This window comes from Podarcis erhardii (assembly GCF_964252035.2).
Source record: "Podarcis erhardii genome assembly, chromosome: 13".
NCBI classification, from domain to species: domain Eukaryota; kingdom Metazoa; phylum Chordata; class Lepidosauria; order Squamata; family Lacertidae; genus Podarcis; species Podarcis erhardii.
Window position 1 is genome coordinate 36,731,994 of NC_138502.1, and position 24,771 is coordinate 36,756,764.

Sequence of the window (24,771 nt, forward strand, 5' to 3'; positions counted from 1 at the left end):
AAGTGAGGTGAAACCAGCCTAGTGTGGAGATGCATCGCAGGAAATTACTCGTGTTGTGAAAAGGCCGCAGATACGTCTGATCTCAGTTAGTGCTTGATTGGCTGGACTTTTGCAAAAATAGCCCTGCGATGATTGAGAATGGTAGGCAAAGGGCTGTATCTGTGACTTTGCAAAGAATAAACACTAGCTCGACACCTTTTCATCAGTATGATTTCCTAGGATGTTGGTGTCTTTCACCCACCCCAGATAATCAGCTTGGAAAACTAAAGCAGATTCTTACTGTCAGTTTTGCCTCCTGCCTGGTAAAACTCCACCAGGTTTAGCAGTAACTTGGCAAGCAGTATACCTTTTGTTTATCAGAAAACACTGCATATGGCTAAGTTATAGCCTTGCTTCTTCCTCTTTCTCTCACATAAACGGATGCAAAAACACCTGGGGCCCCCCTCTGTATCCCATAGAGTTTATATTTGCAAATAAAATCAGTAAATTACATTAGTTGCTCTGCACAGGCATTGGAGGCAGAGACAGGGCCTCTGGCCCAGGACAAGAGGTTTGGTAGAGGAAGGTAAAAAGGGAGTGTGAGAGAGAGAGAGCGTGAGTGATTTAGTCTGTCCTGCCTGGATGCCATAGGATGGGCTTAGCACAGGATCAATTACATTCATCTTGGAGATTCTGCTCTCAGGGTGAGGTTTCCTAGAGGTACAGTTTCTTTGCGGGGTGAGAGGAGGGCTGAGAATCCTGGGTTGAGGAACTGCTCTAGGGGTGGGAGTGCAGATGGTGCAAAGAGCCATTTTCTCTAGCAAAGGGCAAAAATAAATAAAGTGGCTGGGTTCTAGAGCAGAGACCTAGAACCCTGGCACTCTAGAGCATGTAGCCAAGAGAAGGTTCTAGAATGGCAGGAGCCAATTCTCCCAGCACAAGAACCAGATTAGACCCTCAAGTGAATAATTCAGATTCACCCAGTTGGGCTTTGTGGGATGAGGTGGGAAGTGAAGACCTTTTGGGACCAAGGTGGGCCCTTAGAGCAGAAACTCTATGCCAGGCTTGAGGATGAGATGGGAAGTCAGGAACTGGGTAGGAATCTTGAGAGATGGAGAAACCACACCTCTTGGCTCAGGAGCCAATCTGGGTCATTGCAAAGGTGCAGTTGTTAACAACTGGGATTTCTGGGCTCTCTCCAAGAAAAATGTGGGTGGAGGGGGGGTGAGATGAAAGGGGGGGGGAGTCTATTATACATCACACCTGGGTGCTACAAGGCCAGGTGTGGAGGGCAATTATAAACTTGGTGACTCACACCAGAGGAGAGGATTAAATGGGGTGGAGGGGAGTGTACCAACCTCCTTCCCTGTAGCCCCTGTCCCCCACCCAGAAACCACAAAAATCAAAACACAACCCAGTGTCAAATGCAGGCATTACCACCCCTTTCCCCCTCCCCTCCCCCTCCCCAATAATCATTCCCAGGGAACAGATCCCTGAATCACAAAGTCAACATTACATATTTCATTTCAGTACATTAAGGCAAGAGGATTCAATGCTGCGGTTCTCAACCCTTCTAGGACCAGTACACCCTCAGACAACCCAGTTTAATGCTGGGAAATTTATAATCCCTTCTTGGAGAACCCAGGAGCCCTGCCTCTACCTCAACCCATTCAGCCCAAGTGTCTTTTTGAAGAACTCAGGATTCCCTGGGTGACTCCTAAATCTCCTTTCACCCCATATGCATTAGATCCCACTTTCTGCCCAAATATGAGCACTCGATCTTTAGCTAAAAGCAATATCTTATCCAAATTTTGACTAAGTAGATGCTCAATCTTTCTAGAAAGCTGAGGAATCCTGTCTTCCGCAGCCTTCCGGAGTTTCTGTCCTGCTTGCTTCATTCCTCTTAAATCATACACTTCTCCCCAAGCTTGGGATCTTTCCCCTTCCCTTGCAGCCGTATGGAAACAGCAGTAGTGTAAGTGGGGGAGAGAGTACAGGGCATAATGCGCTCTTGCCAAAGGCTCCACTATGGAGAAGGCCCAGAGGGAAGACGGGCACTTCCTTGGGCACTGCCTGCCCTTTCCTCTCCACAATCCAACAGAGAATTTCTTGGGGATCAAAATTGGGGTCTCCTGTGCACAAGAACTGCTAGTTAAGGGCTCTGAGAAATAGGACCCTCCAATTAATTATTCTCCCAAAGTAGGCCATATACCTCCAATCATACAATCTATAACTGTTACCTTTCCAAGCCCCCCTTCCCAAAATTACATATGTAGCGTTGACTGTTCCTCCTGTTCCATCTCCTAGGTCACCCATGCCTCTTTTAAAGAACCCAGGAGAAGTGGTCCAGTTCCCCTACCATGAAGCCCCCATTTCTCCCTCCTAGAGCACCCAAGAGTCCTGGCTCCAGATCCTTCTCCCCATAACTGTTCTCTTTTTCCCTACCCACCCCCCTTAATCAAGTAGCTTTAGTTCCCCCACTTACCCAGAGCTGGGACATGAATCTATGAGGGCCGCCCACGTGAGGAGCTGAGAACGGCAGCACAGATACCCCCCTCCCACCCATAATTGGAGAGGAGACCGTGTTTCCTGCCTCCCCGCAACATCATCATTATGGAAGACATTCTAAAGTTTTGTTTGTTTCGTTTCGCTCCCTTGTTGGGGTCTGTGGACAGGAGGTGCCAGTGCGGCCAGTCCGACGAGACGAGACAAGAGCCCTTTTTTAAAAGAAAAGAAAAGATGGCCGCTCGACCAGCAGCACTCAGGTACAGCGTCGGCGGCAGGTGTCAATTATCCACACAGTGAGGGGGAGGGCATTTCGCCACGTGGCACTACAGTGTGGCCTCGGCGACTCTTGGGGCGCAGTGGGGCAAACGACAGCCACGAGTCTGGAGCTGGGGTGGGGGCAGGGCGAGGCCACGTGGTATGGAGTTGTGGCTTTGCAGGCACAGTGGGAATCGCCGCATGGCATCGCGTTGGGACGTGGCAGCGACAGAAAGGGACACCACGAGGCGGCTGGGCAGGAGTGATGTGGCGAGAGGCACCCTGAGAGGGAGGCACACACAAAGCCACGTGGCACAGAGCCATGGCACCGGGTTAACCCAGCTATGCAAATGGGGCGAAGGTGTGCGACTCCGCTCAAAACATCCAGTGGCCCACTTGCTCAACATCAGCTGGCAAAAGTTGCTGCCCAAGCACAAAAATCCCTCATGCCTATTTAAGTCCTTAATTCTTCCACCCTAGTGGCCAGCCTCTTGTACCCTCCTCTCATCCCTCTGTGGTCTAGTTGTTCCTACTTGGCTGCCTCTGCCTGTTCCTTCCAGCAATTTCGGCTGCCTCCCTAGACCTCTTGAGGTTCTGCACCTGCCTCTTCCTGCAGGCAGCCACCTTGAAAACCCTGCCTATGTGGACCTCCTAAATCCCCTTCACATGCTAGACTGGGGGCATTAGAGCACTCGCCGAGAACACAGCTTCTGTAACAGGAGCTCCTTCTTAGAGGCTATGACCACTGGCAGTCTCGGCTGAGTCTTTTGAGAAACGGCACTTTGCCCGCCCTACTTTTCTCCCAACCACGAGGGCTAGAAATCCACCTTATTTTCATAAAAGCAAAAGCTGAAACTTCTTAAGGTTCTGTGAATATCCTGGCTGCCCACGTAAACGTTTATTTGCCTGGGGCCTACCACCAGTTGGGTTTTTCTTTTTTTGCATGCCTGGGTTAATCTTGTGGTCATGAAGGGAAAAGGGTACATTGCTGGCCTTGATGGGATGTCGGATGCACAAGGTTTACCCTACATCATGGAGTTATGGGCACATGTGTGATGGGAGCCACGTAGTACAGAAACGTGGCGTGGCTCAGACAAGCAGCGTGCTACGCCACATGGTTAACGGTCGTGGGAAGGACTTAGCTGTATGGCACAGAACTACGGTTTCAGAGGAGCAGGAGTGGGGCGGTCAGCTGCATGGCACAGTTGTGGCGGGGGTGTCGGTGGCCAGCTGTCGATTTTAAGAGTCACAGCACAGGTGAAGTGGCAAAATGGGGCCAGCCACAAGGCCTACAGTCATCGTACAAATTCCCCCGCACACTTTTCCCCACAGCTCGTAATCCCTGACGTGGAGATTGAGAGGGGAGGAGTCAAGGAGTCGTCCCCCGCCCCCCCCCCCGCTCTTGGACAGAGCATCACTCTGAGGATCCCAGCAATGAGCAGCAGCAAGAGCAACCCCTCCCTGGCCTGTGTCTTGGGGGGGAGGGAAGCAGTCCGTGCACTGGGTCCCGGTGTCCAAATGGCTGCAATGGGGAGAGCAAATTATGGAGCACCCCCTTGTAACGCTGGGCTCTTGTTTCTTTGGCAGCAGAGCATTGGGGGAGGGGAAGGGGGATGCTCCATCCACAGCACAGATATGGTCAGTATCCGAGACCTCTCGCCCCTTGGAATCGGTGCAGGAGCACATGGCGCCGAAGGAGAGAGCACAAGAGACCCAGAGTGGGAGCACCTACCCACACCCTACTTTTATGTCGCTTTGTCTTCCCTGTTCCAGCCCCTCAATCTTGGCTACCCATCCGGAGCTGGAATTCCTGGTTGCCACAGATACCCCTCTGGCAGAAGAACGTTAAGAGAGACTCCCAACTTCTATGGGAAATTGTCTTGTTATCTTCCCCGTTCTGGAAGTGCAGAAATACGCAATACATTTCCAAATGGAGGCGGTGTGGAAATAGCTTTTGAAATGAGGACAAAATGAAGCTTGTTGTTGAATATGCAAGGTGTGAGCTGGAGCACAACAGCACGCATGTATATGGGGACCTCACTACAGCTTGCGAAGAAGCTGTTTTGCAGACTATTAAAGCCAGGGTTGTGTGTACTCTGTGGTATAAATGGAGTGAGACTTGTTTGCTTTTGCGTCACCAGTGTGAATTCAGGGTCTGATATGAATTCACTCATCTGGTATGACCAATGAGATGCAGCTCTACATCAGCTTAACAACATCAGGTGTCTCATAAGAGAGTGTATAAAGCAGGCTTGGAATTAGCAACTTGTCTGATCACTGATGGGGGACTATTCACTGCTTCCAGGCGATTTACCACAAAGCTTTTGTAAACAGGAACGGATCTGGGTTCTTCTGAAAAGGTTGTTGATGCACCATGGATGATTAAAAATAAGGATGGATGAGCTAATTCTTGCCCTGGAAGTCTACACAGAAGTGAACCAACACCACACATCAAAGTGCACTTAGTTTCAGAGGATGGTTTTACAAATACAGCATATACTGTCTTATCTTTGCAGCGAAGAGATCACACCTAGGTTTAAACTTATGGGAATGGGGCTGAACCCTACATACAGCATCTTGTGTCTGGCCATGTGGCACATACTCTTCCACCCAAATGCAGGCTCAAGCCACTCATCAGTTCTAGATCATACAAGCCTGACAACAATGGCCTGTGACTAGAGAGCAGGTTCCTCCATAAAATGGGGTCTGTGGAATAAATGAACCCAATGTTGGTTTTCTGATAGGATTACTGAAACTCAGCCAAATAAGGGACTATAAGGTCAAAATTATTTTTGACTATGTTTGCATAAAGGCACACACCTTTATGCAGCTGTTCTGCCATTCAGTTGCACCTCACCTGGTTCTCTTTGTGATAAGCCCTGTGGGTGCTACAATGCTGAATTTATGACAAAAGGGCGGTAAGAGCCACAAGCAATCTCAGATCACAATCCACACCAAGACTCACAAAATGATCCCTGTTCATATTGGAATGATGTTTCCTCATGGCTGGTCCCATGCTGCTGGAATTACATGGGACAGGCAGTTGATACTACTTGTGCCAGCTATTTCTCCTTCCCTCCCAATCCAAGTTGACAATATTGTTGTGTAATAACCCTGTGACACTACTGGCTCCAGCTAATTTTGGCTTTTGAACACTACAAGCCTGATGTGGGATCCAGCTACCGGAAAGAGGCCATACCACACACAGTTCTAACGGTAGGCTTGATTTGTTGAACAGTGTGTGCCTGGCAAGTCACCCACACCCCAGCTTTGCCACTGAGCCACAGCTCAGCAGCAGCAGAACAGACCTCTTGCCTTACTAAAAGGGCCACGAGGCTCACCCACAGCTGGCAGTAGTGCAGGGCAGCTGCATGCTCAGGTTGAGAGTCTGGGATGGGTCTGTATGCTTTGCTCAAGCATGTTGTTCAGTAATGGGTGCAAAATTGCCTGCATGCTGAGAACTCAGCTTTCACTTCAAAAAGAGACAGCAAGTTTCTAGTTTTATGACTGGAAAGACGGCTAAATGGGCAATGTTTAACAAACACCCCAAAGATGGGGTCTGGGGAGGAAGAAAGTGGCTCAGGGAGATTCCTAATGAGTTTGTGGGATCTGGACCCTCCTCTTCAACAGCCAGCACATAATTAATTTTGCAAAGTAAGCATATATGCAAATTTACTTTTCTCAGAGGTTCTTTTTTTATATAAAAGGCAGAGTACATAACAACCCTGGTACTGTGAAGATGCACAGGGCAAGCTGTTACATGGTTAGATGAACTGATGTGCAAACAGCTGCAAAGTAAGAACAATCAGCAGCATGGAGGATGAAATATAGATATCTATCTTCTCTTATCTATATATACATGCAGGCATGAGCTGCTGGACGGCTGACGCCATCCATTTGAGGCAGCGAAGGTGATGAAGCAAGTTGCAATGCCGATGGAGCCCTGAAGGGCGAGTGCATGTAAGCAGATTTGCACACTCGGAACGCACACACTTATATATAGCTTGGAAAGCGATGCTCTGCAAGTGAAGTGTCTGTATGCTGTGTCGGCGGCAGCGGTTGGATGAGTGAAATGGGCAAACTGCTACATGGCATCGCAGAGGAGGAAAGTGCACACCCCTGAGGGTGCCCAGGCAAGCTTTGGTGAGCTTCTCCAAGTATCTCTCTGCCAGGGGGGGATCCCCACCCTCACCCGCAGGGTCTCTCCTCGCAGCTTCCCCTGTGCCTAGCCCCACAGCTGCAACCCCCCACTTCTCCCCACTGGTGGAGGTCCATTGTACATTCAGGCGAGAGGCTCCCCAGGGCAGAGCAATTTTCCCCCATCACCTCTCCAGAAAAAACTTGAGGGCACGGGCAATGTTCATGCGGTGCCCAACTCGCGTCACGCCCAGGTCAATGAAATCTTCCTTGGTGAGGGACGGCAGGTGAGAGCCGTCGATTTCGTTGTCCAGGAACCGATCGCGGTGCTCGCCCAGCTTCAGGTACTCCAGCCAGTCGGCCACGTCGTACTTGGTCCAGAAAGGCAGTGGCTTGGAGCCGAACGGCTTGTCCGTGGCCGGCGGCAGGAAGTGGGTGGGAGACAAAGAGCGGCTGCCTGAGGGGAAGCCAGGGAAAGGGTGCTCGCCCCCGGAAGTGGGCGAGCCGCGGAGATCGAAGACGCCGGTGTATATGGGCACAGAAGGCAGGATAGGGAGGGAGGACGGCCTGGGGGCAGGGCTAATCTTGTGCTCACTGGGCAGGGCAGCTGGACTTGGGGCGCGCCGCAGGGCCGGGCGGATGTCAAACTCCACGCTTTTGGGGTGCTTGCCCTGGGGGGACTTAGGCCAGTTATGGAAAAGGCTGCTTACGGGCTTGGAGGAAATCAGTGATGGGGACGTCTCATCTGGGAGCCTGCAGGGAAGGAGACAAGGAACAAGAGACAGTTAGCCAGAAGAAAACATGAACTGGAGTAGAAGACTGGCTTCCCTGCAGCCCTGGACCGCTGCCTATGATAGAGATGTGGAACCTGTGACCCTGTTGGGGCTCCCAACTCCCATCATTCCCAGTCTGCATGGTCAACAGTCAAGGGTGATGGGACCCAACCAGTGCTGTAAATTCAACTCATTGCAAAGGTCTACTTTCCCTACCCTTGGTGTATGAAATCAATTGCTAAAATACATCTCAGTACCTGGACTTCGGCAGAAAACTGTGTACACTTCCAGTCGCACACGTGCAATGATCAGGCACAAGAATCCTTTTTTGGAAATCCAACAAACCCAAAGCAGATGTGGGATGTTGCAATCTGGAATGAAAGTTTGGGGGGAGGGGATGCTCCTCTCTTGCCCTGAGGGTTGTTTTTCTTATAGAACTCCCTCCCTCCACACAGCTTGTTGTCCCCATGGGTAAAAAGTTCAGTGAGGCAGAAGTTTATAAGAAAACCAGCCTGCGGGGAAAATAAGCTTCAAAACACACACACACACACACTTTTCTCACTGCTGTTTTAGATATATATATTTAAAAACTCACAAATATCTGGAGGAAGATATTAAAGTGACTGAGCACTGATTTGCAGGAGCGCTGCCAATGAAGGACAAAACCACATGAGACAGCAAACTCCTCATATAAATGAAGCTATGCTGGTCTTTCTCAAATTACCTTTGAAGATGGAGAACCAGAAGGTTGCAGTAAGGAGAATCCACATCACCATATCCAGGACAGAGACCATTTCCATGTGGCAGCGCTCTCCACACCTAGATGGCTTCCACACCTGGATCCTCTTGCCAGCATCAAGAGGTTGCTGGCAGTAGGTGTAGAGAAGGGAGGATCCATGGTGAAAGCTGTGCTAGATATGGAGCACTGCTCCAAAGAAAATGCAGCTACACAATCACTGTAACGTCTGCTTGGTGATCCTTCATGAAGCTGGTAGAAGTTCCTCAACAGTGGAACAGGAATGGTCTGACATAAGGCACATTTCCATCCCTAACCATGACACATTCATTCAAAAGGAGAAGCTCGCTTGCGCTTGTCTGCTGCCATTTTCATCCTCCCCACATTTGTTTGGTTGGCATAACAGTGGGCCACAACAGGCATAGGGAAATTCCTGCCACCAAACAGGAACACATGGTGAAAAAAAACAACAAAATTTAGACTTCAGCAAGCGTAAAAATAGACCTGGTGGTTGGGAGTTTTTTAAAAACAAAACTTCTGCCAGGGTTGCCTTGACAATCGGAGAGGTATCTCCATGAAGCCTAAACGTATCTACTAAAACTCCATTCTAAAGTCAGGAGGCTTGGCCTCCTCCAAGTGTAGGTTACTTGTGGTCTTCTAGGGACTCCAACTCCCATCAGCCCTTGCCAGCATTGTTCTGATCTATTGCTAAAAAGTGGGGTTTCCCTTGGAAAGGAGCAAGGCAAGGGGGAAACTGCTCAGACCCTTGCCTCGAAAATGAGGGTCAAGCAGAAAACCACTCCAACCCATGCTTTCTAGACACAGCACAAGTGGAAACATGCACAAGCCCTGAGTCTTCATCAAAAATTGGCCTTGACTGAATTGACTCTCATGGAGCAACTTGGGCTTCAGATTTTTCTTCTGGGAAGAAAAAAATCAGAATAGCACCTCCCTGAATGTATTCATTGCCATTTTTAAAAAGCACACACAACAGGATTTTTGGAATGAATGAAAATCCTTCCAAGTTCAGTCATCCCCCTATGATTTCACAAAGTAACAAAGAGGCCTTTTCCTGTGTGCAATCAGAAAGGCATTGCAACTTGAGCACTCAAGTTAACTTGGGTCACACAGGGCTTGAGGCCCTGCTTCATAATGACCAAGAAAAGGAAAGCAACTTGATAAGGAAAACAGGCTCCTTCGCTGAGATGTGCACCATCAATGGAACTCAATAGGGGGAGCCCTATGGAACTTTTCCCAGTCTATCTTCCATACTGGGAGAATAAAGTGCACTGAGCTGGCAATTGAGGGAGCCACAGGAAGCCTGCCTCACACTAGGAAAGTGGATGGATCAAGCAGGACGGAACTGCCTTGTGGGAAGGAGATATGCTTACTAGAGTAGCCTCTGAAGGAAGAATTCATTCCACTCCAATGAATTCAGGAATGGTTCTCTTCTCCCAGAAGCCATCTGTTTCCCTACCTCCATTCCAGAGCATTTTGTACCACACCATACCCCTCACTCCACCTTCCCATAGTGCTCAGAAGTTATGGCTCTTCTTATATAACCCATTAGAGCATCTAATGTTTTGGACCACAGTGCCTATCATCCTGGCTGAGCCTGATAGGAGTTGTAGTTCAAAAGGTCTGGAGGACACCAGGTCAAGAATGGCTGCATTAGACTATGCATCCCACTGCTTCTCTTCCCACCACCCCATTTAAAATACCCAGGACCCCTCCCATGAAATAAGGACTCCCAACCCATCCCACAAAAGACACAGGAGTCCTAACTGTCAGCTGATCTTTCCTACCCATTCAAAGACAAGCAGCTTTGATTATGTGGGTTGGGTGTAAGATCCCAGCTTTTCTCTTTCCCAACTCCATGGCATTGGAGGAACGGCATGTGAATTCTCCCAGCGCAGATGTGTGACCGCAGATGAATGACAGAATGGAGCAAATAAAACTCAGCAATGTGACTGCGTTGGATGGAGAGTGCTGTGGACCCACAATGCCTATGCCTCTCCGCAAGTGTGTGTGCATATGGAAGCACAAGTGCTTGTGCAAGTACCAGCACAGTGCGGAGGTGCAAAGAGAGGAGCAGGTGGCTACAGGAACGCAACCTCGGCTAGGAAGGAGAAGACCCTGGCATGGAAGATTCCGTGGCACAGAAGCTGAGCAAGGATGTGTGTGCGGAGTCCGCGGATGTGGAACCAGAAGCCTTGCAGATGTTGTTGCACTCCAGCTCCCATCAGCCCCAGCCAAGCAGGGCGAATAATCAGGGATGATGTGAGCTCAAGTGGAGTACCACAGGTTCCTTGCCCCTGGCGTAGAGCCAACAAACAACTTGGGACTGGGGTGTTGTAAGGGACAGCTTTGTCCCATATGTTCCTGCCTGGCAACTGTGGTTCGCAGATGGGACAGTGCTGAGAGCACCATTTGCCCCAGAGGTGTGCTCAGCTTGTATGAGAAACTGGGCTTTTAGCACTGCAGCTCTCTAGAATTGATTTCCAGCCAAAATTAGATGTCCAGTGTCACAATGAGTAGGTGCCTACTTTCCCTGAGTACTGACCTAGTCACGGAACAATTGTACATCTGAAGAAATTATTTCATTGCTTTTTTAAAGAATTTGCAATGTTTCTTTCTGCTTTTAAGCCTGCTGCAATGATTTCATTGTTTTTGAACTTCTGTTTGCAGTGTTTTATTCTGTTGTTATCTTGTACACTGCTTCAATGGCTTTATGTTATAAATCAGTCTATACATTTGTTAATAATAATAATAATAATAATAATAATGTAGCAGAAGAGGAGACAACTAAACCACAGATTTCCTGGGTCTAAAGGTAAAATGCCCCCTTTCCGCCTTCCAGAGAGCTCTTCCAGATGTAACCTGCTAGTGTCAGTGGTCTTCAGACTGTGTTCCAGGGAATCTGAAGGTTTTCTCAACGGAAATACCAGTCATGGTGGACAAGCTTCTCTTAGGGCTGATCCAGACTCTATTTTGTTCCATGCCTTCCAGGCACAGGGCCACACTTTAAAGCTTCATGTCTGGGTTTTGTTTTTGTCAAAGCGCCTTTCCTGGGAAAACCCATGTTCTCCCACTGAGTTGGAGCAAACATCAACCCACAGAAAACCCAATGGCCGTTTGCTCCGATTCAGCAGTAAAAGATGAGTTTTCCCAGGAAGAAGCGCTGGGACAAAACAAAACCCCAACAATGCTCAGACACGGAGCTTTAAATCCTAGACCTGTGCCTTGGAATATGGCACTAAAGGCAGTCTAGATTAGCCCTTAGTGACAGCTTGTCCCTCATTACCAATCTTTCCCTGCAACACAAAACTGTAGCTAAGTCCTGGTTGCAATTTAGAGCATATTCTTAAGTCATCAGACTTTTTTTTTAAAAGCCTAAAAGCAGAGGTGGGTGTCTGGAATTTGACTGGGAGAGGAGTGCTGGGGGAGTTTCCTCTCACGCCATTTCCCCCATCCAAATCCTTTCCTGCCTTTGGCTATTAGCCTTGCTTGGAGAGAGGCGTGCAGAAAGAAAACGGCATGTTCAACAGAGACACCTGTCTTCCTGCCTCCAGTAGGGCTAATCGCAACTTTCGGGGAAGAAAGGAATTTTGCAGTGGAAAACAGCCTGGGGAGAATTTCACCCTGCCCCAGTGCTGTGGCACCAAGTTGGAAAGCCATTCCCAGACCTGCTGGGTCACAGGGAGTTTGTCCTTTGTTTAGTGGGGAGCAGGGACCAGCATCCTCCCCAGAGTGTAAACTCAGTGCACACTAGGATGCAAGGCTCTGCAAGGCAAGTGCTGCACAGCAAACACAAAGGGGATCTTCAGCAGAAAGGATCCCCCCACAAAACGAAATGTGAACGCTGCACAAAGAACACAGGAACACAGAATGCTGCCTTATACCAGGTCAGATCACTGGGTCCATACAGTCTACACTGACTGGGAGAGGTTCTTTGGGGTTTCAAAAAGAAAGCCTGGAGAGGTTGGGGATTGGACATGGGGTCTTTGCATGAAAAACAGATGGTCTACCACTGAACTACAGGCCTCCATCCCCAAATGGGAAATCTTACTCTTCTATGCATTTACACACACCATTTGGGTCTCCAGTGCAGGCCCACAAGGCAAACGCAGCCTACCACCCATGCGGGGTGGCCTATCAAGACCAAGACTGCCAATTTTTGCTGCCCATCTGCAGTGTAATATAATCAAGGGGTTGTCACCAAGAAAGCCAAAATGATGAGCTCCATTCAGCAGGATGGGTCAGCATGTGGGCTAATCAAAAAGGGCTGTTTCTTGATCCCTGCCACAATGTGCTGTGAAACCCAATGGCTTGGTGACTTTCAAAATACTTGCGTCTGTTTCTGATCCTTTAGGAGCAAACATTGGACATTAGAGGAAGAGTCTTGCCCATTATTGGCTTGAAGAGACCTTTGCCTGAACATATGAGTACAGTACAAGACAAAGGTATATACTTTGTGCATGCAAGATGCACGCACATGCCAACAGACCCTAAATACGTGTGTATGCTTCTATAGTCATGCTGCTGGTTTGGATGGTCTCCTTGGATGCCTAAGGAGGAGCTGGGCCTGTGTTCTGAGTGGACGCAAAAAGCAGCTGGGATGGTCTGTGTGCACACACACATACAACTGCAAGCCAGTGGTACAGCAAATATATGCACCATGCATACCCGCTGAACAAGACGGGCAAAGTGCTCCATAGAAGAGCACACACCCTTGCCCTGTGCCTGCCAGCACACCAAACGATGTAATGGTGGTAGAAAAAAGGAAAAAATAAAAATCATAAAAAAGCAAGCATTGACGGGAGAATGAGAAAAGGAGACAAACCCAACTGAAACACGAGATGCGGCATGCACGGGGCTGGCTTCCTGCTTCCTGTTCCTCCTCCTCCTGCTCCAGTCGCCTAGTACCTTTGCCTCTGCAAGGAGCTGGGCCTCTCTGAACCGAAAGAAGCCACCGAGTCGGGCGGACGGGACCACGACACCCCACCCATTTGCTGCAGCTTGGTGCTCAGCTCACTGATGATGCTGGCCTTCATGGTGGACATGGGGGAGGCCTTGGGTTCCTCCCACGGCAGCGTTGGGGATTTCCGCTGCAGCTCCTTGCCCGGCTCGGCAGCGGCCGGCTGCTGGTGGTAGGGTGGAGCGGGTGTGAGGGCAAACATGTTCTCAGTACATGCAGAAACCGAGATGGTGGAGCTGGTGGGGGTTGCCACCGGCAAGCGACCAGGGAATGGCCGCGAGCGTAGCTTGGTCTGCAGGGGGCTCTTCTCTGTGCTGCCTCCGCCGCCACCACCGCTGCTGCTGCTGCCTCCTCCGCTGCCGCTGCCTCCCCCAAAAGCCTGCCCGTCCAAATAGGTGATGTAGGTGTCCAAGAGTTCGGTGCCTTCGCCAGACATGCTGGACAGAGTCGAAACGCTGCTGATGGTCTCCAGGTGGTGGTCGCTGCTGCTGCGGCTGTCCACCTCCTCGATCCCCGAGTCCGTCACAGCTTCGGGGGCCTCGGCAGGAGGGATGGCGATGGAGGACACAACGGAAGAGAAGTTGACGTGAGGGGCTTCCTTGGTTTCTGCTGTGCCGGCTTGAGTCAGGGTGGCCACCTCGCTGTCGTAGGATGTCAAGCTGGATGCCGTGGAGTCCAAGGCGGCTGGAGCAGGGGGCACGGCTGGAGGGGTCATTGCAGCAGGGACTTCATTGGCGGCTTTGGGGGGTGACTCGGGCTTGTCAAAGCTGTTAGAGAACTCGAGGGGCGGCGGGAGCGGCTCGGTGAACACAAATTCATCATCCACATCGATGGACGGGGCGGGAGGGGGCAGCACCAGCAACGGGAGCCCGTTTTCCTCGGCCACGCGTTCCGCGGGGGCAGTGGCCACCTCAGCTTTCCCACTCTCCTGGCCCCCTTCCTCCTCCTCTGTTGGGCGGCAATTCTCCATGAAACGCACATGCAGCTCCAGCTTCTCCCCTTCCTCGGGCCGCTTCTCCCACGGCGCGCCTTTGGCTGAGGACGGAGGATGCTGCTGCTGCTGCTCGGGAGAGGGGTGCCGGGGGCTCTCGGGCTCTTTCCGTGGTGATGCCGGGCGCTGGTGGTGGTGGTGGTGATGGTGCTGCTGCTGCTCTGGCGTCCCCCAGAGCCGCAGGATGGAGCTTCCGGGAGACTCTGGTGTTTTTGGAGCCTCTCCGAACCGGGGCGAGGACGGGCGCGAATGCCTGTCATCTCGGCTCTCTTGCTGGGACTGGGACTCCTTCAAGGCCCGCTCACGGGCCACCAGGGCCAGTCCCAAGGGGGATCCAGGGTCTAAAATCTTGCCCGTCAGCGGGTGAATGAGAGGCGTCGAGTGGGCCTGTAACTGCGGCAGGAAACTGGAGCACACGGAAGTGAAGGCGCTGGTGGTGCTGGCTCCGTACGTTTTCGCGGCTCGAGGCGGGAGGTAACCGGAGCTGCTTCCGCTGCCGGCGCCACTGCCAAAACAGGGAGCCATGTTGAGCTGGATGTACGGCTCGCTGGAGAACATGCCTTCGTCGATGGATTTGGAGTGGCGGAGACGGGGCATGGGCGTCTGTTGAGAGTCGTCGTCTGGCTGCTCGGTGGAGAGGAAGAGGGCAGACTTGCGGCGAGCCTCGCTGTACCACTCACGGTCCCGCCGGGCAGCCCCAACCAGGGCCGCCCCAAACTGACTGGTGAAATCCATGCTGTTGTGGAGCTGGAGTGAGGGCACAGGCACCGCCGTCTCCGGCTGGCTCTCGGCCTCCATGCTGCTCCCCTGGCTGCTGCGCCCGCTGCTGCTGGTCGAGGGGGCTTTGATGATGATGGTAGGGATGGGGATGGAGCTCTTTTCCGGCGGGGCGGGCATCTGGGGCTGCAGAGGCAACGGCTGCGCCTGGGAGGCAGAGGCTCCCTGCTGCTGGCGCTGCTCGTCTTCCACTTTGGTCTGCTTGACAAGCGGCCCCTTCCGCCGCATGGGCTTGGTGGGGACATACATGGCGGTGTTGGTGGCCCGCGGCGGCAGGTTGTAGTAGCGCAGGTCTGGGGTGTGGCCCCGCCAGCCGCGGGCGGTCGACCCCTCGGCCCCCGCCTCGGACTCCTGGCGGTAGAGGGACATCTTGTCGCGGGAGCGCGGCTCGTAAGACGGTTCCTGGTGCAGGGAAGCTGAGTAGAGCTTGGCCTCGCTGCTGGGGTTGAAGGTGGAACGGGCCAAGGGTGTGGCGCGCCCGGACGGCGAGGGCGTGGTGCTGCTGTAGGGGGGGTCTGGAGGGGAGGTGGTTGGAGGCGGGGGGATGTCGTCAGAACCGGGGACTGAAAGGCTGCGGCTGAACTTCATGGCAGGGGGAGTGAGGTAGGGCTTGTCATCCTCAGCGGCACCTGGGGAGAGAAGGAATGCTATCATCACCAAACCGTTCTCCCATATTTCCACTGTCTAACCTGCGGCCCTCCAGCCGGACTACAGCTCCCACCATCCTTGAATCATTAGTCCTGTCAGCTGGGGCTGATGGGAGTTGGGAGTCGGGCAACACCACGTAGAGCTGCAGGCTTCCCCGCCCTGCTCTAAGCAAAGAGAACTCCCTCTTCCCTCCCGGCATTTCTCATTCATATCTGCTGTCATGGACTGGTTGGACCATGAATGGTGGGAGGCAATTTTGGGGAACCCTCAAGGGAAAAAAGCTCAGAGTCCGAGGTGTGGTGGTGGTGGTGAGATATTGGAGGCTGAAGGAGTAACAGGGTTCAGTGAGCTTGGAGAGTCTGTGGCAGAGAGAAGTCCAGAGTCGGAGGCAGAAGCTGAAGCAGGTGAGTAAGAGGAGGGAAGAGATGAGTCAGGTTGGTGAAGAGTCACAGGTGTCTCCTCCAGCTGTGACAAGCTCCCCCCCCCCCAACTCCCAGAACCAGGAGAGGTATGAAATGGGAGGAGCAAAGACGGACTGCATGCAGGAACAGTCTTCAATTGCTTGCAAGAAACCCTGGAGAGGCAGAAACATAGATGGCAGTGGGAAGGCGGGGACTTTTAGTTTTGACAACTGCTGGAGCCGTGACCTTTACTCGATCTCCAGACCAGGACCTGGCTGCAGCTGTACAAGTATCCAGAATGTGGCAGCTAGACTGGTGACTGGGAGTGGCCACCGAGACCATATAATACCAGTCCTGAAAGACCTACATTGGCTCCCAGTACATTGGCTCCCAGACACCTGGACTACTGCACACCCTCCCAACCCCTGTCTCACCAATAGACTTCTGGCGGAGCATCATGCCTGGGGGGTGACTGGCTGGCAGGTAGGATGGGCGCTCGTAACTGGCCTGACTCAGGCGGTGCTGTTCAAAACTGGGCTGAAAGAAAGAAAGATAAAGATGAAGCCAGAGAACTGGTAAGAGCAGATGAAAGGACTCAGAGAGGCTGGGTGGCAGGGGTGTAGTCAGGATTATTTGGGGGGGGGCAGAACTGAGTTAAGTATTTTTGTTTACTTACTTGATGGGGAGGGGACTGCCCCCTGCCTACGCCCATGTAGGATGTGGCTGTAGCAGCAATAATGAACTATCACTCTATTTATTTATTTATTTATTTTTTAAAAACTAATGTATTTTATTAATTTTCAAGAGAAAGAATATAGGTACGAACTGAAACATTACCAGCATTATCAAAACTATTGGTTTCCCCTCTCCCAGAGAAGAGAAGATAAACTATCACTCTAATCGTGAACTCAGGTACTTAGTACCAGGATACTAAGGTTTGCAGAAGTAAAGCAAAACAAAACACACACCCCAAACTTAGATGGGGCAAAAATGATCCCCAAAATAGCTTAGCAGCCACAGAATATTAGAGTATCAAGTGGATAGCATTCAAAAACCGAGGATTTGAAGAGGAAAACTCACAAGGGAACATATTGGCATTTAAAAGAATACTTTTTTAGCCAGCGTTTCACTCTCTGCATAGGGAAACTTTGATCAAAACAACAACAGATCTTGCTAGATGTCTGCTCCACTGGTGAGCTGTGCTCCATCCTACCTCAGCAGAGAAATAGTTCTTGGCAGTGCCCCGAGATTTCCCCAAGGAAGGAAGCCCTCCACTGCCACATCCATCCCCCACGTTGATTGTCTGTTGAGCTGCTGCCAGGATCTCGTCCAATTTGTCTGAAATGAGGCAGAATCACAGAAAGAGGCAAGATTACAACCATCCCCACACAGAGCACGCCTATGTCCCTTTGCCCATCAGGCTAAGGGTGACCTGATTTCAGTCTCATGTAGTCTCTTATTTTTAAAATTATGATCCCTACGGTCCACCAATGTGCTTAAAATTTACAGGGGCAAATTGCATTTTCGGATCCAGGATGCCAAATCTATGCTGAGCTATCCTAATCTGCATTCTTGCCTAAGAAAGTGCATTGCAGGACCAGACCAAGGTCAGACGAACTTTGGAGAATGCCTTATGCTGAGATGTTTCCGCTTTAGACTACAACTCTCATAATTCCTGACCACTGGCCTTCTTGGCTGCAGCGGATGGTTGTGGGGATTGAGCCTTGGGGGTCCAATATCATCTGAAGGGCATCAAGGTTAGGGGAGACTCTCCTAGCCCCAATGTCTCCTCGACTGGCGCCAGCTTTCCCAGGTCTCTCACACCTAGAGAAATCTTGCCTGGCCAGTCCTGCTGCCTGAGTTAAGCTTCTAACTAGAGGGGCTGGGATTTTTCTAACTGGAACCTTGTGCATGCAAGCTCCACCTGACTTCTTCGCATTCCCCACTATCCCACCTTCTGCCCATGCCCACACAAGACTACACTTCCTCACCACCAGCCCTCTTGGAAAGCCAGGAACCTTTATGCTTGGGAGTCAGTACCCTTGGCTCAAGTCCTGAGCCTTAAGGATGACACTGTCAGTACTGCTGCAAGCCCACCCTGCTACCAGACACTGCCCTCCCCTTCAACAAGTAAAACCACATCAAACAACCTGATTGGTATTTGGGGTTTTGTGTGTGTACCTCCCAGCCATTTGGCAAAGAAGGCAAGACTGGTGCTCCTCACAGCCCATCCATTGTGAGCTGTACACCAGCTTCCATCAGCTAGACTAGTGACTGGAGTGACTGCTGAGACCAGATAACACCAGTCCTGAAAGACCTACATTGACTCCCAGTACGTTTCTGAGCACAATTCAAAGTGTTGGTGCTGACCTTTCAAGCTCTAAATGGCCTTGGCCCAGTATACCTGAAGGAGCATCTCCACCCCCATCATTCAGCCCAGACACTGAGGTCCAGCTCTGAGGGCCTTCTGGCGGTTCCCCCCCTGCGAGAAGTGAGGTTACAGGGAACAAGGCAGAGGGCTTTCTCGGTAGTGGCGCCTGACCTGTAGGAACGCCCTCCCATCAGATGTCAAGGAAATAAGCAACTATCTGACTTTTAGAAGACATCTGAAGGCAGCCCTGTTTAGGGTAGTTTTTAATGTTTGATGTTTTATCGTGTTGTTAATATTCTGTTGGGAGCCGGCGAGAGTGGCTGGGGAAACCCAGCCAGATGGGTGGGGTGGGTGGGTATGTATGTATGTATGTATGTATGTATGTATGTATGTATGTATAAATAAATAAATAGCCCCAACAGCCAGCATGGATGATGGGTGTTATAGTGCAGAAGCAACATCTGGAAGGGTGAAAGTTCTGCATCTCTGCTGTTATGGGATAGGAAAACCTGAAAATCTCTTTTTTTCCTGTTGGCTTCTGCCCTGTATCTAGCCCCAACAGCAAGGGGGCTGCTACCCAAACACCAGGATGTTGGATTTCAAGAACTGGCAAGAGCTTGTTTTGCAGGCTGACACCTATTCCATAAACCCTAGCCGTGGCTATGCTCCCTAGTCCTCAAACATTGTTCTGCACATGTACGCCAGAGTAAAGACAAAACTGAAGATTTCACACTGTGGTGCTGCAAAACTCCACAGCGTGAAAAGCCAAATTCTGTTACCTGCTAACACAAATGCAGGAAATAACTGGCACCCCCTCTTGCAATGAAGCATGAGGAATGCTCCCAGAGGGCACCCAGGAGGAGTGCTGCTTCGCAGGTACCCAGCCTTTGCCCCGAGATTCCCTCCCGCAGACTGGTGGCGGTCGCCAGGGCCTGCTTGGTACTCACTCAGAGCCATCTGATAGACAGTCCGCTTCTTATCAGTGCCCATCGCCGGCTCATAATCTGCAGAGACGACAGGAGGGGAGGATAACGGGGGTGGGAGGTGCAGGGGGGGTGGACTGGGGACGGCATGTCTAGGAAGGCCGGTTCGTGGAGCTGTGTGGACGGAGGGGGGGGGGTGGCAGCGGCAACCGATGGGAGCGTCGGTGGGAGAGTGCAGGGCGGTGCTGGGTGGGAGGCAATGAGAGATAAGCGAGGTGGCTCGGTGCGTGCGTGGCGGGGTGAGGGATGTGTGACACTCACCTGTTTTCTTCTTCCAGGGGGAGACTGGATGGTGCGAGGGAGATAGCAAGAGGGGAAGAAATTAGCACCTCCACTTTTGGGGGAGGAGTAAGGTATAGCTGGGGGGGGGGGTAAGGCCTGGAAACCCCCTGTAACAACCGAAGGATTTGGGCAGGATGTGGGAGAGAAGATACTGGGCATTAAGGCCTCTCACGGGCATTGAGGCATCTGTCACTGCCCACAACAGCTCAGTTGGTACAGTAGGAGACTCTTAAATCTCAGGGTTGTGGGTCTGAGCCCCACGTTGGGCGAATGTTTTATGCACTGCGGGGGTTGGGCTAGATGACCCTCATGGTCCCTTCCAACTCTACAGTTCAAGGAGTCTATGAATTGAGGATGGGTGGGGGCAAGGCAGAGAATCCTCCCAGTTCAAGAGGGCATGGGCAGGCCTGGGAGGGCCTAGCTTCTACCGAAGCATCTCAGGCTATGATTACAACGTAAAAGACACAGACACATACTCTAACCCTGTTATGAGTGGAGATATAAGGTCAAGCCTGCAAGCAGTATTCTGTTTAATCGTTCTCTAAAAAAAAAAAAAAAAGAACTTGAAGTGCATTAGGCTACTTGTATCTACATTCTGGCAATGCTGCCATGATTCCTATAAGCCTTTAGGACTCCTCACCCCAAACGCCTAGCCCTGCTCCCCACGAGCCTCCAACCCTGTTGGGCGTTTCTTTCCTGCAAAGTGGGTGGGTGGGGAGAATTCGGTGACACCCGTTGCGGGTGGGGAGGGGAGAAATTAGTGTATTGAGTAGGTAGGTAGGGTGCATGTAGTATTTGCAGTTACAAAGTTGTCCAAGGGGTTTTGAAATCTCATTTCCCCCTATTTTGAAAATACGCTTTAAAAACGTGCAAGCTTCTCCCAAGCTGCTGTGGTGTAATTTAAAAACGTCCTTGGAAAGGACACTACACGACGTTCATCTGTCATGGATGCTTTAGCTGAGATTCCTGCATTGCAGGTGGTTGGGCTAGATGACCCATGGGGTCCCTTCCAATTCTAAGATTCTACAATGACTTAGTGCCCTTTCCAGGGATGTGCCACTTCGATAGTGTGTCAGCAGTGGGGCTTTTTAGTCCCTTGCAGCAGCTCCCCTTCAGGTTTTCAAAAATAGGGGGACTGATGAAAAGCCCTCAAGCCGCCTTGTATTACTGAACACTTCCTAAAATATCCCCCTGCCTAAAAATATGCTTCCCTTCATCTAATCACTGCTCCTTTCCACACCTGAAATTATATGAATGTTTGGCTGGGTTAGATGTTTGCATCAGCTCTGCTACTTCGCTCTTTGACACAGGAAGATCACTGATACCAGGTCACAGATCAAGGAGGGGAGACCTTCCTTAAGCAGCAACATTACTCAAAACAGTGCGAAGAAGGGGGGAGCCCTCATACCCTGAGTCTCCGTTTCTGAGCAAAAGGGAAGTGTGTGTGTTTCTGTAATCCAGCCCATTTTCTTGCCATTATTGGAGTAATTTGGGGTGGGGACAGGAACTCACCTTTCTCAACTATGATGGGTTTTGAGAATCCGGGGCAGCAGTGGGTGGACAAAAAGAAAGAAGATGGAGACAGAGGAGAACCAATGACACCCCACCCCTTCCATAATGATGCATAAAACTGGGAAACCCTCATTTATACACCAAAATCATTATATACACCAGATTTTGCAACCAATCTAACCTTCCCCCAAAGCCTGCAGTCAGTAAAAAAATGATGATTTGGGATGAGCAGCTAAAATACGTTTTGTTTTGTTTCTTTTAAATTTATTCCGGTTGCAAAATCAGGCTCAGCTCTTGCCCCACAGTATGCCCCAGCTAGGAGAATGAAACTGGGACTTAAAAGAAAAACCTATTCCAGGTTCTGTGTTGCGGCATTTTCTATGTGCGATTCCAGTGGCTGAGGCCAAGTGCAGACATTGGAAACCCTCTCCATGGACACAGTCACATGGGGACGGTAATGCGTAACTTGAAACGCAGATGGCGACAACTTCCTGTCACAGTGAGGATTGCCCTTTATCCATCTGGCATAACTGCTTCCATGCAACTCTCCTGCCGACTTCTGCTTTAAGCAGAATTTGAAGGATTTGGACAAACCGGGGTGAGACGTCAAGAGGAAGCCTTCAAAGGTCCATGCCTGGGTCTTGCAATCATACTGTGGGCAACAGTACCACTTCGGAGGCACCTAAGACCTCTTGCCTAAGGGCCCCTCAAATCTGGGGGGCGACAATGAATTCTTCAGCTAAAAAAAAACAAGTTCTACCATAGTAACAAATTATGCATGAATGGGTTCATTTGGGTTAATCAGGGTGCACTGCATGGAGAAGATTCTGAATATCTGACTTAGCCTAGTTCATCATTTGCAGATCTTCTGCTCTATGGCAAAGGAGAACACACATCAGAAGCACCTCAGGGCAGAACTACAACCGTTACGGGGTGACCCAAACAATATTTTTAGCAAATAATTAAGTGCAAGAAGAAGTAGTTGCCCAAACCAAACAGGCCACAAGATGACACATGTATCAGCTGCACAGTAGCTGTGCATGCATCCATCTAAATGCCAGGTCACTGGCATGTCTGTTGGTCACACTGTGCTTCTAGTGCAGTGTTCCCTCCCTCCAGTAGAGGGCATGTATGTATGTTCATCATGAAATGGATTGGGGATGGCAGTTCCCCGCATACTCTTGAGACAGGAAATGATAACCCGTGAGCATCCTTACCCATTTCTTCCAACTCAGATGTCATGGATTTGGAGCGCAAGGAGATGGCTGGAGGTGGCAGTCGTCTTGTCTGCTGTGGCGCAGCTACAGTTAAAAACAAGAAGCAGCAATAAGTATTGGAAATGTAAAGAAAAGGAAGGGTCGTTTTATCATATGTAGTGGGAATGTAAGAAGGTGAAGGGCTTCTGGGAAATGATATACAATGAGTTGAAAAAGATGTTTAAATATACATTTGTGAAGAAACCAGAAGCCTTTCTGTTAGGAATTACAGGAAGAGAAATTAACAAAAGTGATTATAAACTTTTTCAATATGCAGTGACTGCGGCAAGAATCCTAATGGCCCAAAAATGGAAACAAGAGGAACTAGCGACATTGGAAGAGTGGAGGCTGAAACTTATGGACTTTGCAGAATTAGATAAAATGACTGGAAAAATTAGATACCAGAAAGATCACAAGTTCACTCAGGACTGGAGAAAGTTTACGATTTATCTGGAAAATATTTGTGATGAACAGACAACGCTAGTTGGATTTAAAGAGGCTTTGTGATGAGAAAGGGTATTGTAAAGAGAAAATGAGATGTAAGGATATTATAAACTGGCAATATATTATAAAAGAAATGCGGAACAAATATAAAAACATGAGGATTGTGGGAGGAGCTGGGGGAAGTCCAAAACTTGTAAATTGTTGAATATGGTTGTGTTTGAACAATTTGTAAAAGAAAAATCTTTTAAAAATTTAAAAAAAATTAAAAAAAACAAACAAGAAGCAGCTCTGGGATCTTGCTTGTGAACCAGACTTGTGTCATCCAATTCCCATCACCAGTCTTTCCCCGAACCCGCTGGACCGCCCTCTCATCCAAAGTAAGTTTTGTATCTTGCCACCCTAACCACTTTTCCTTTTGCTCGAATGCAGGAGAACCCATTCGTCAGCTCCCGAGAGAACCCAGAACACACCATGGCAAAGAAAGGAAGAGGGGAAGGCACTGGTACAAAAACAATAGGAGAATCCACAGAGTGACTCAACATACAAGAATGTTCTAGCTATCCCTTGAAGAGATTGACGGTATTTCTGTTACAGTGCCCACGTGGGTAAGTTTAATGTGAGATTGACGCTCCTTACACATGCAAGTTTTTTGCATTGCTCACATGATGTTTTGGCATCAATACTCCAGCCTGTATCCCCCCCCCCCCCCGTCCACTTAATCCAGATTTATCCTTTCAGGGAAGCATCCTAAATCAGCTGTCCCTGAAGGAGAGTCATATGACCTGTAACACAAAGGGCCACATATATTTTTCAGAGTGCACCGCTGAGGTCGCGTCTTCCTTTGATTCTAGACATACATACAACATAAAGACAAGATTCCGAAGAATCTCCTGGACTTCCCTCCTACCCTTTGTGGGTCATATTGTTAGTCATTTCCTCCTGCATCTTTTATGATAATCCAAATCTTTTACCTCTCCATTATGTCCAAAACTCACCATTAAACTACAAGTGTTATTCCCATCCTACTAACGCTTTTAGCTGTTTTCAAGGGTTTTTAAGATAAATTATAAATTTCCCCCATTCCTTATTAAAATTTTGGTCTTCCTGATTTCTGATCCTTCTGGTCACTTTAGCAATTTTGGCATAATCCATCATCTTAATCTGCCATTCTTCTCTGGTAGGGACTTTATCTTCTTTCCACCTCTGGGACTTACTGTTCCTGCTTCTAAGCCCCAGCAGGTCCCATTCTCCAACTCAGAGAAGATTTCAAGAGTAGAGCCTTCCCATCTTTAACTTCTGAACAACATATTCCCCCCACTTCTTTTCTTTTTTAAAAAGAACCCAAAGCACCATCCCAGAATGCACTGCGGTACCTTTCTTCTTCATGGCCTCTTCCATCTCCGGATTCCGGGTCACCATGACAACCTTCACCATCAAGTTGTTTCCGCCCTGCCGAATCATGTTGACGACCTGTCGGTGTCCAACCTTCACTACGTTCTGTCCATTGACCTGGAGGGGAGAGCTGATGGTTAAAGCAGTGCAGGCTGGGATGGAAGCAGCGGGGCAACTTCTGAACCATTTAGCAGGAACTCTCAAGAGGACTCTCCCTCTTGGTGGCTTCCCCCAGGTCTTGGGATGCCTCGCCGAGAGAGACCTGTCTAGCCATGTCTCAGATGACCTTCTGCCAGCAGGCAAGTTCATTTTAACTTAGGCCTTCCTATAAGCAGAGCTGTTATTATG

The 24,771-nt window shown here is 50.0% G+C and overlaps 1 protein-coding gene and 1 long non-coding RNA gene across 12 annotated transcripts in view; one reads left to right on the forward strand and one right to left on the reverse strand.

Annotated features, from left to right (window-relative positions):
• Positions 1-24,771, reverse strand: part of SHANK1 (SH3 and multiple ankyrin repeat domains 1) — a 113,247-nt gene continuing 88,476 nt past the window's right edge. For 4 of the 7 annotated variants that reach the window (XM_081837564.1, XM_081837562.1, XM_081837566.1 and 1 more), the window contains 8 exons: positions 24,405-24,540; positions 22,549-22,632; positions 19,799-19,822; positions 19,502-19,558; positions 17,397-17,521; positions 16,618-16,720; positions 13,315-15,763; positions 1-7,632 (listed from right to left, as the gene is read on the reverse strand). In XM_081837564.1, coding sequence (XP_081693690.1) covers positions 7,065-7,632; positions 13,315-15,763; positions 16,618-16,720; positions 17,397-17,521; positions 19,502-19,558; positions 19,799-19,822; positions 22,549-22,632; positions 24,405-24,540 — 3,546 coding nt within the window. In that variant the 3' untranslated portion in view covers positions 1-7,064. Of the gene's footprint in view, positions 7,633-13,231; positions 15,764-16,617; positions 16,721-17,396; positions 17,522-19,501; positions 19,559-19,798; positions 19,823-22,548; positions 22,633-24,404; positions 24,541-24,771 lie in introns of all 7 variants that reach the window. The other 3 variants (XR_014150684.1, XR_014150685.1, XM_081837563.1) reach the window with 3 other exon arrangements.
• Positions 6,755-24,490, forward strand: LOC309328278. 5 transcript variants are annotated; one of them, XR_014150721.1, is made up of 3 exons: positions 6,755-6,885; positions 23,461-23,636; positions 24,370-24,490. It is a non-coding gene; the product is annotated as an uncharacterized lncRNA (long non-coding RNA). The 5 variants fall into 5 exon arrangements; XR_014150722.1 differs by having other exon boundaries at positions 23,461-23,610; XR_014150724.1 differs by lacking the exon at positions 24,370-24,490 and adding an exon at positions 23,770-23,917.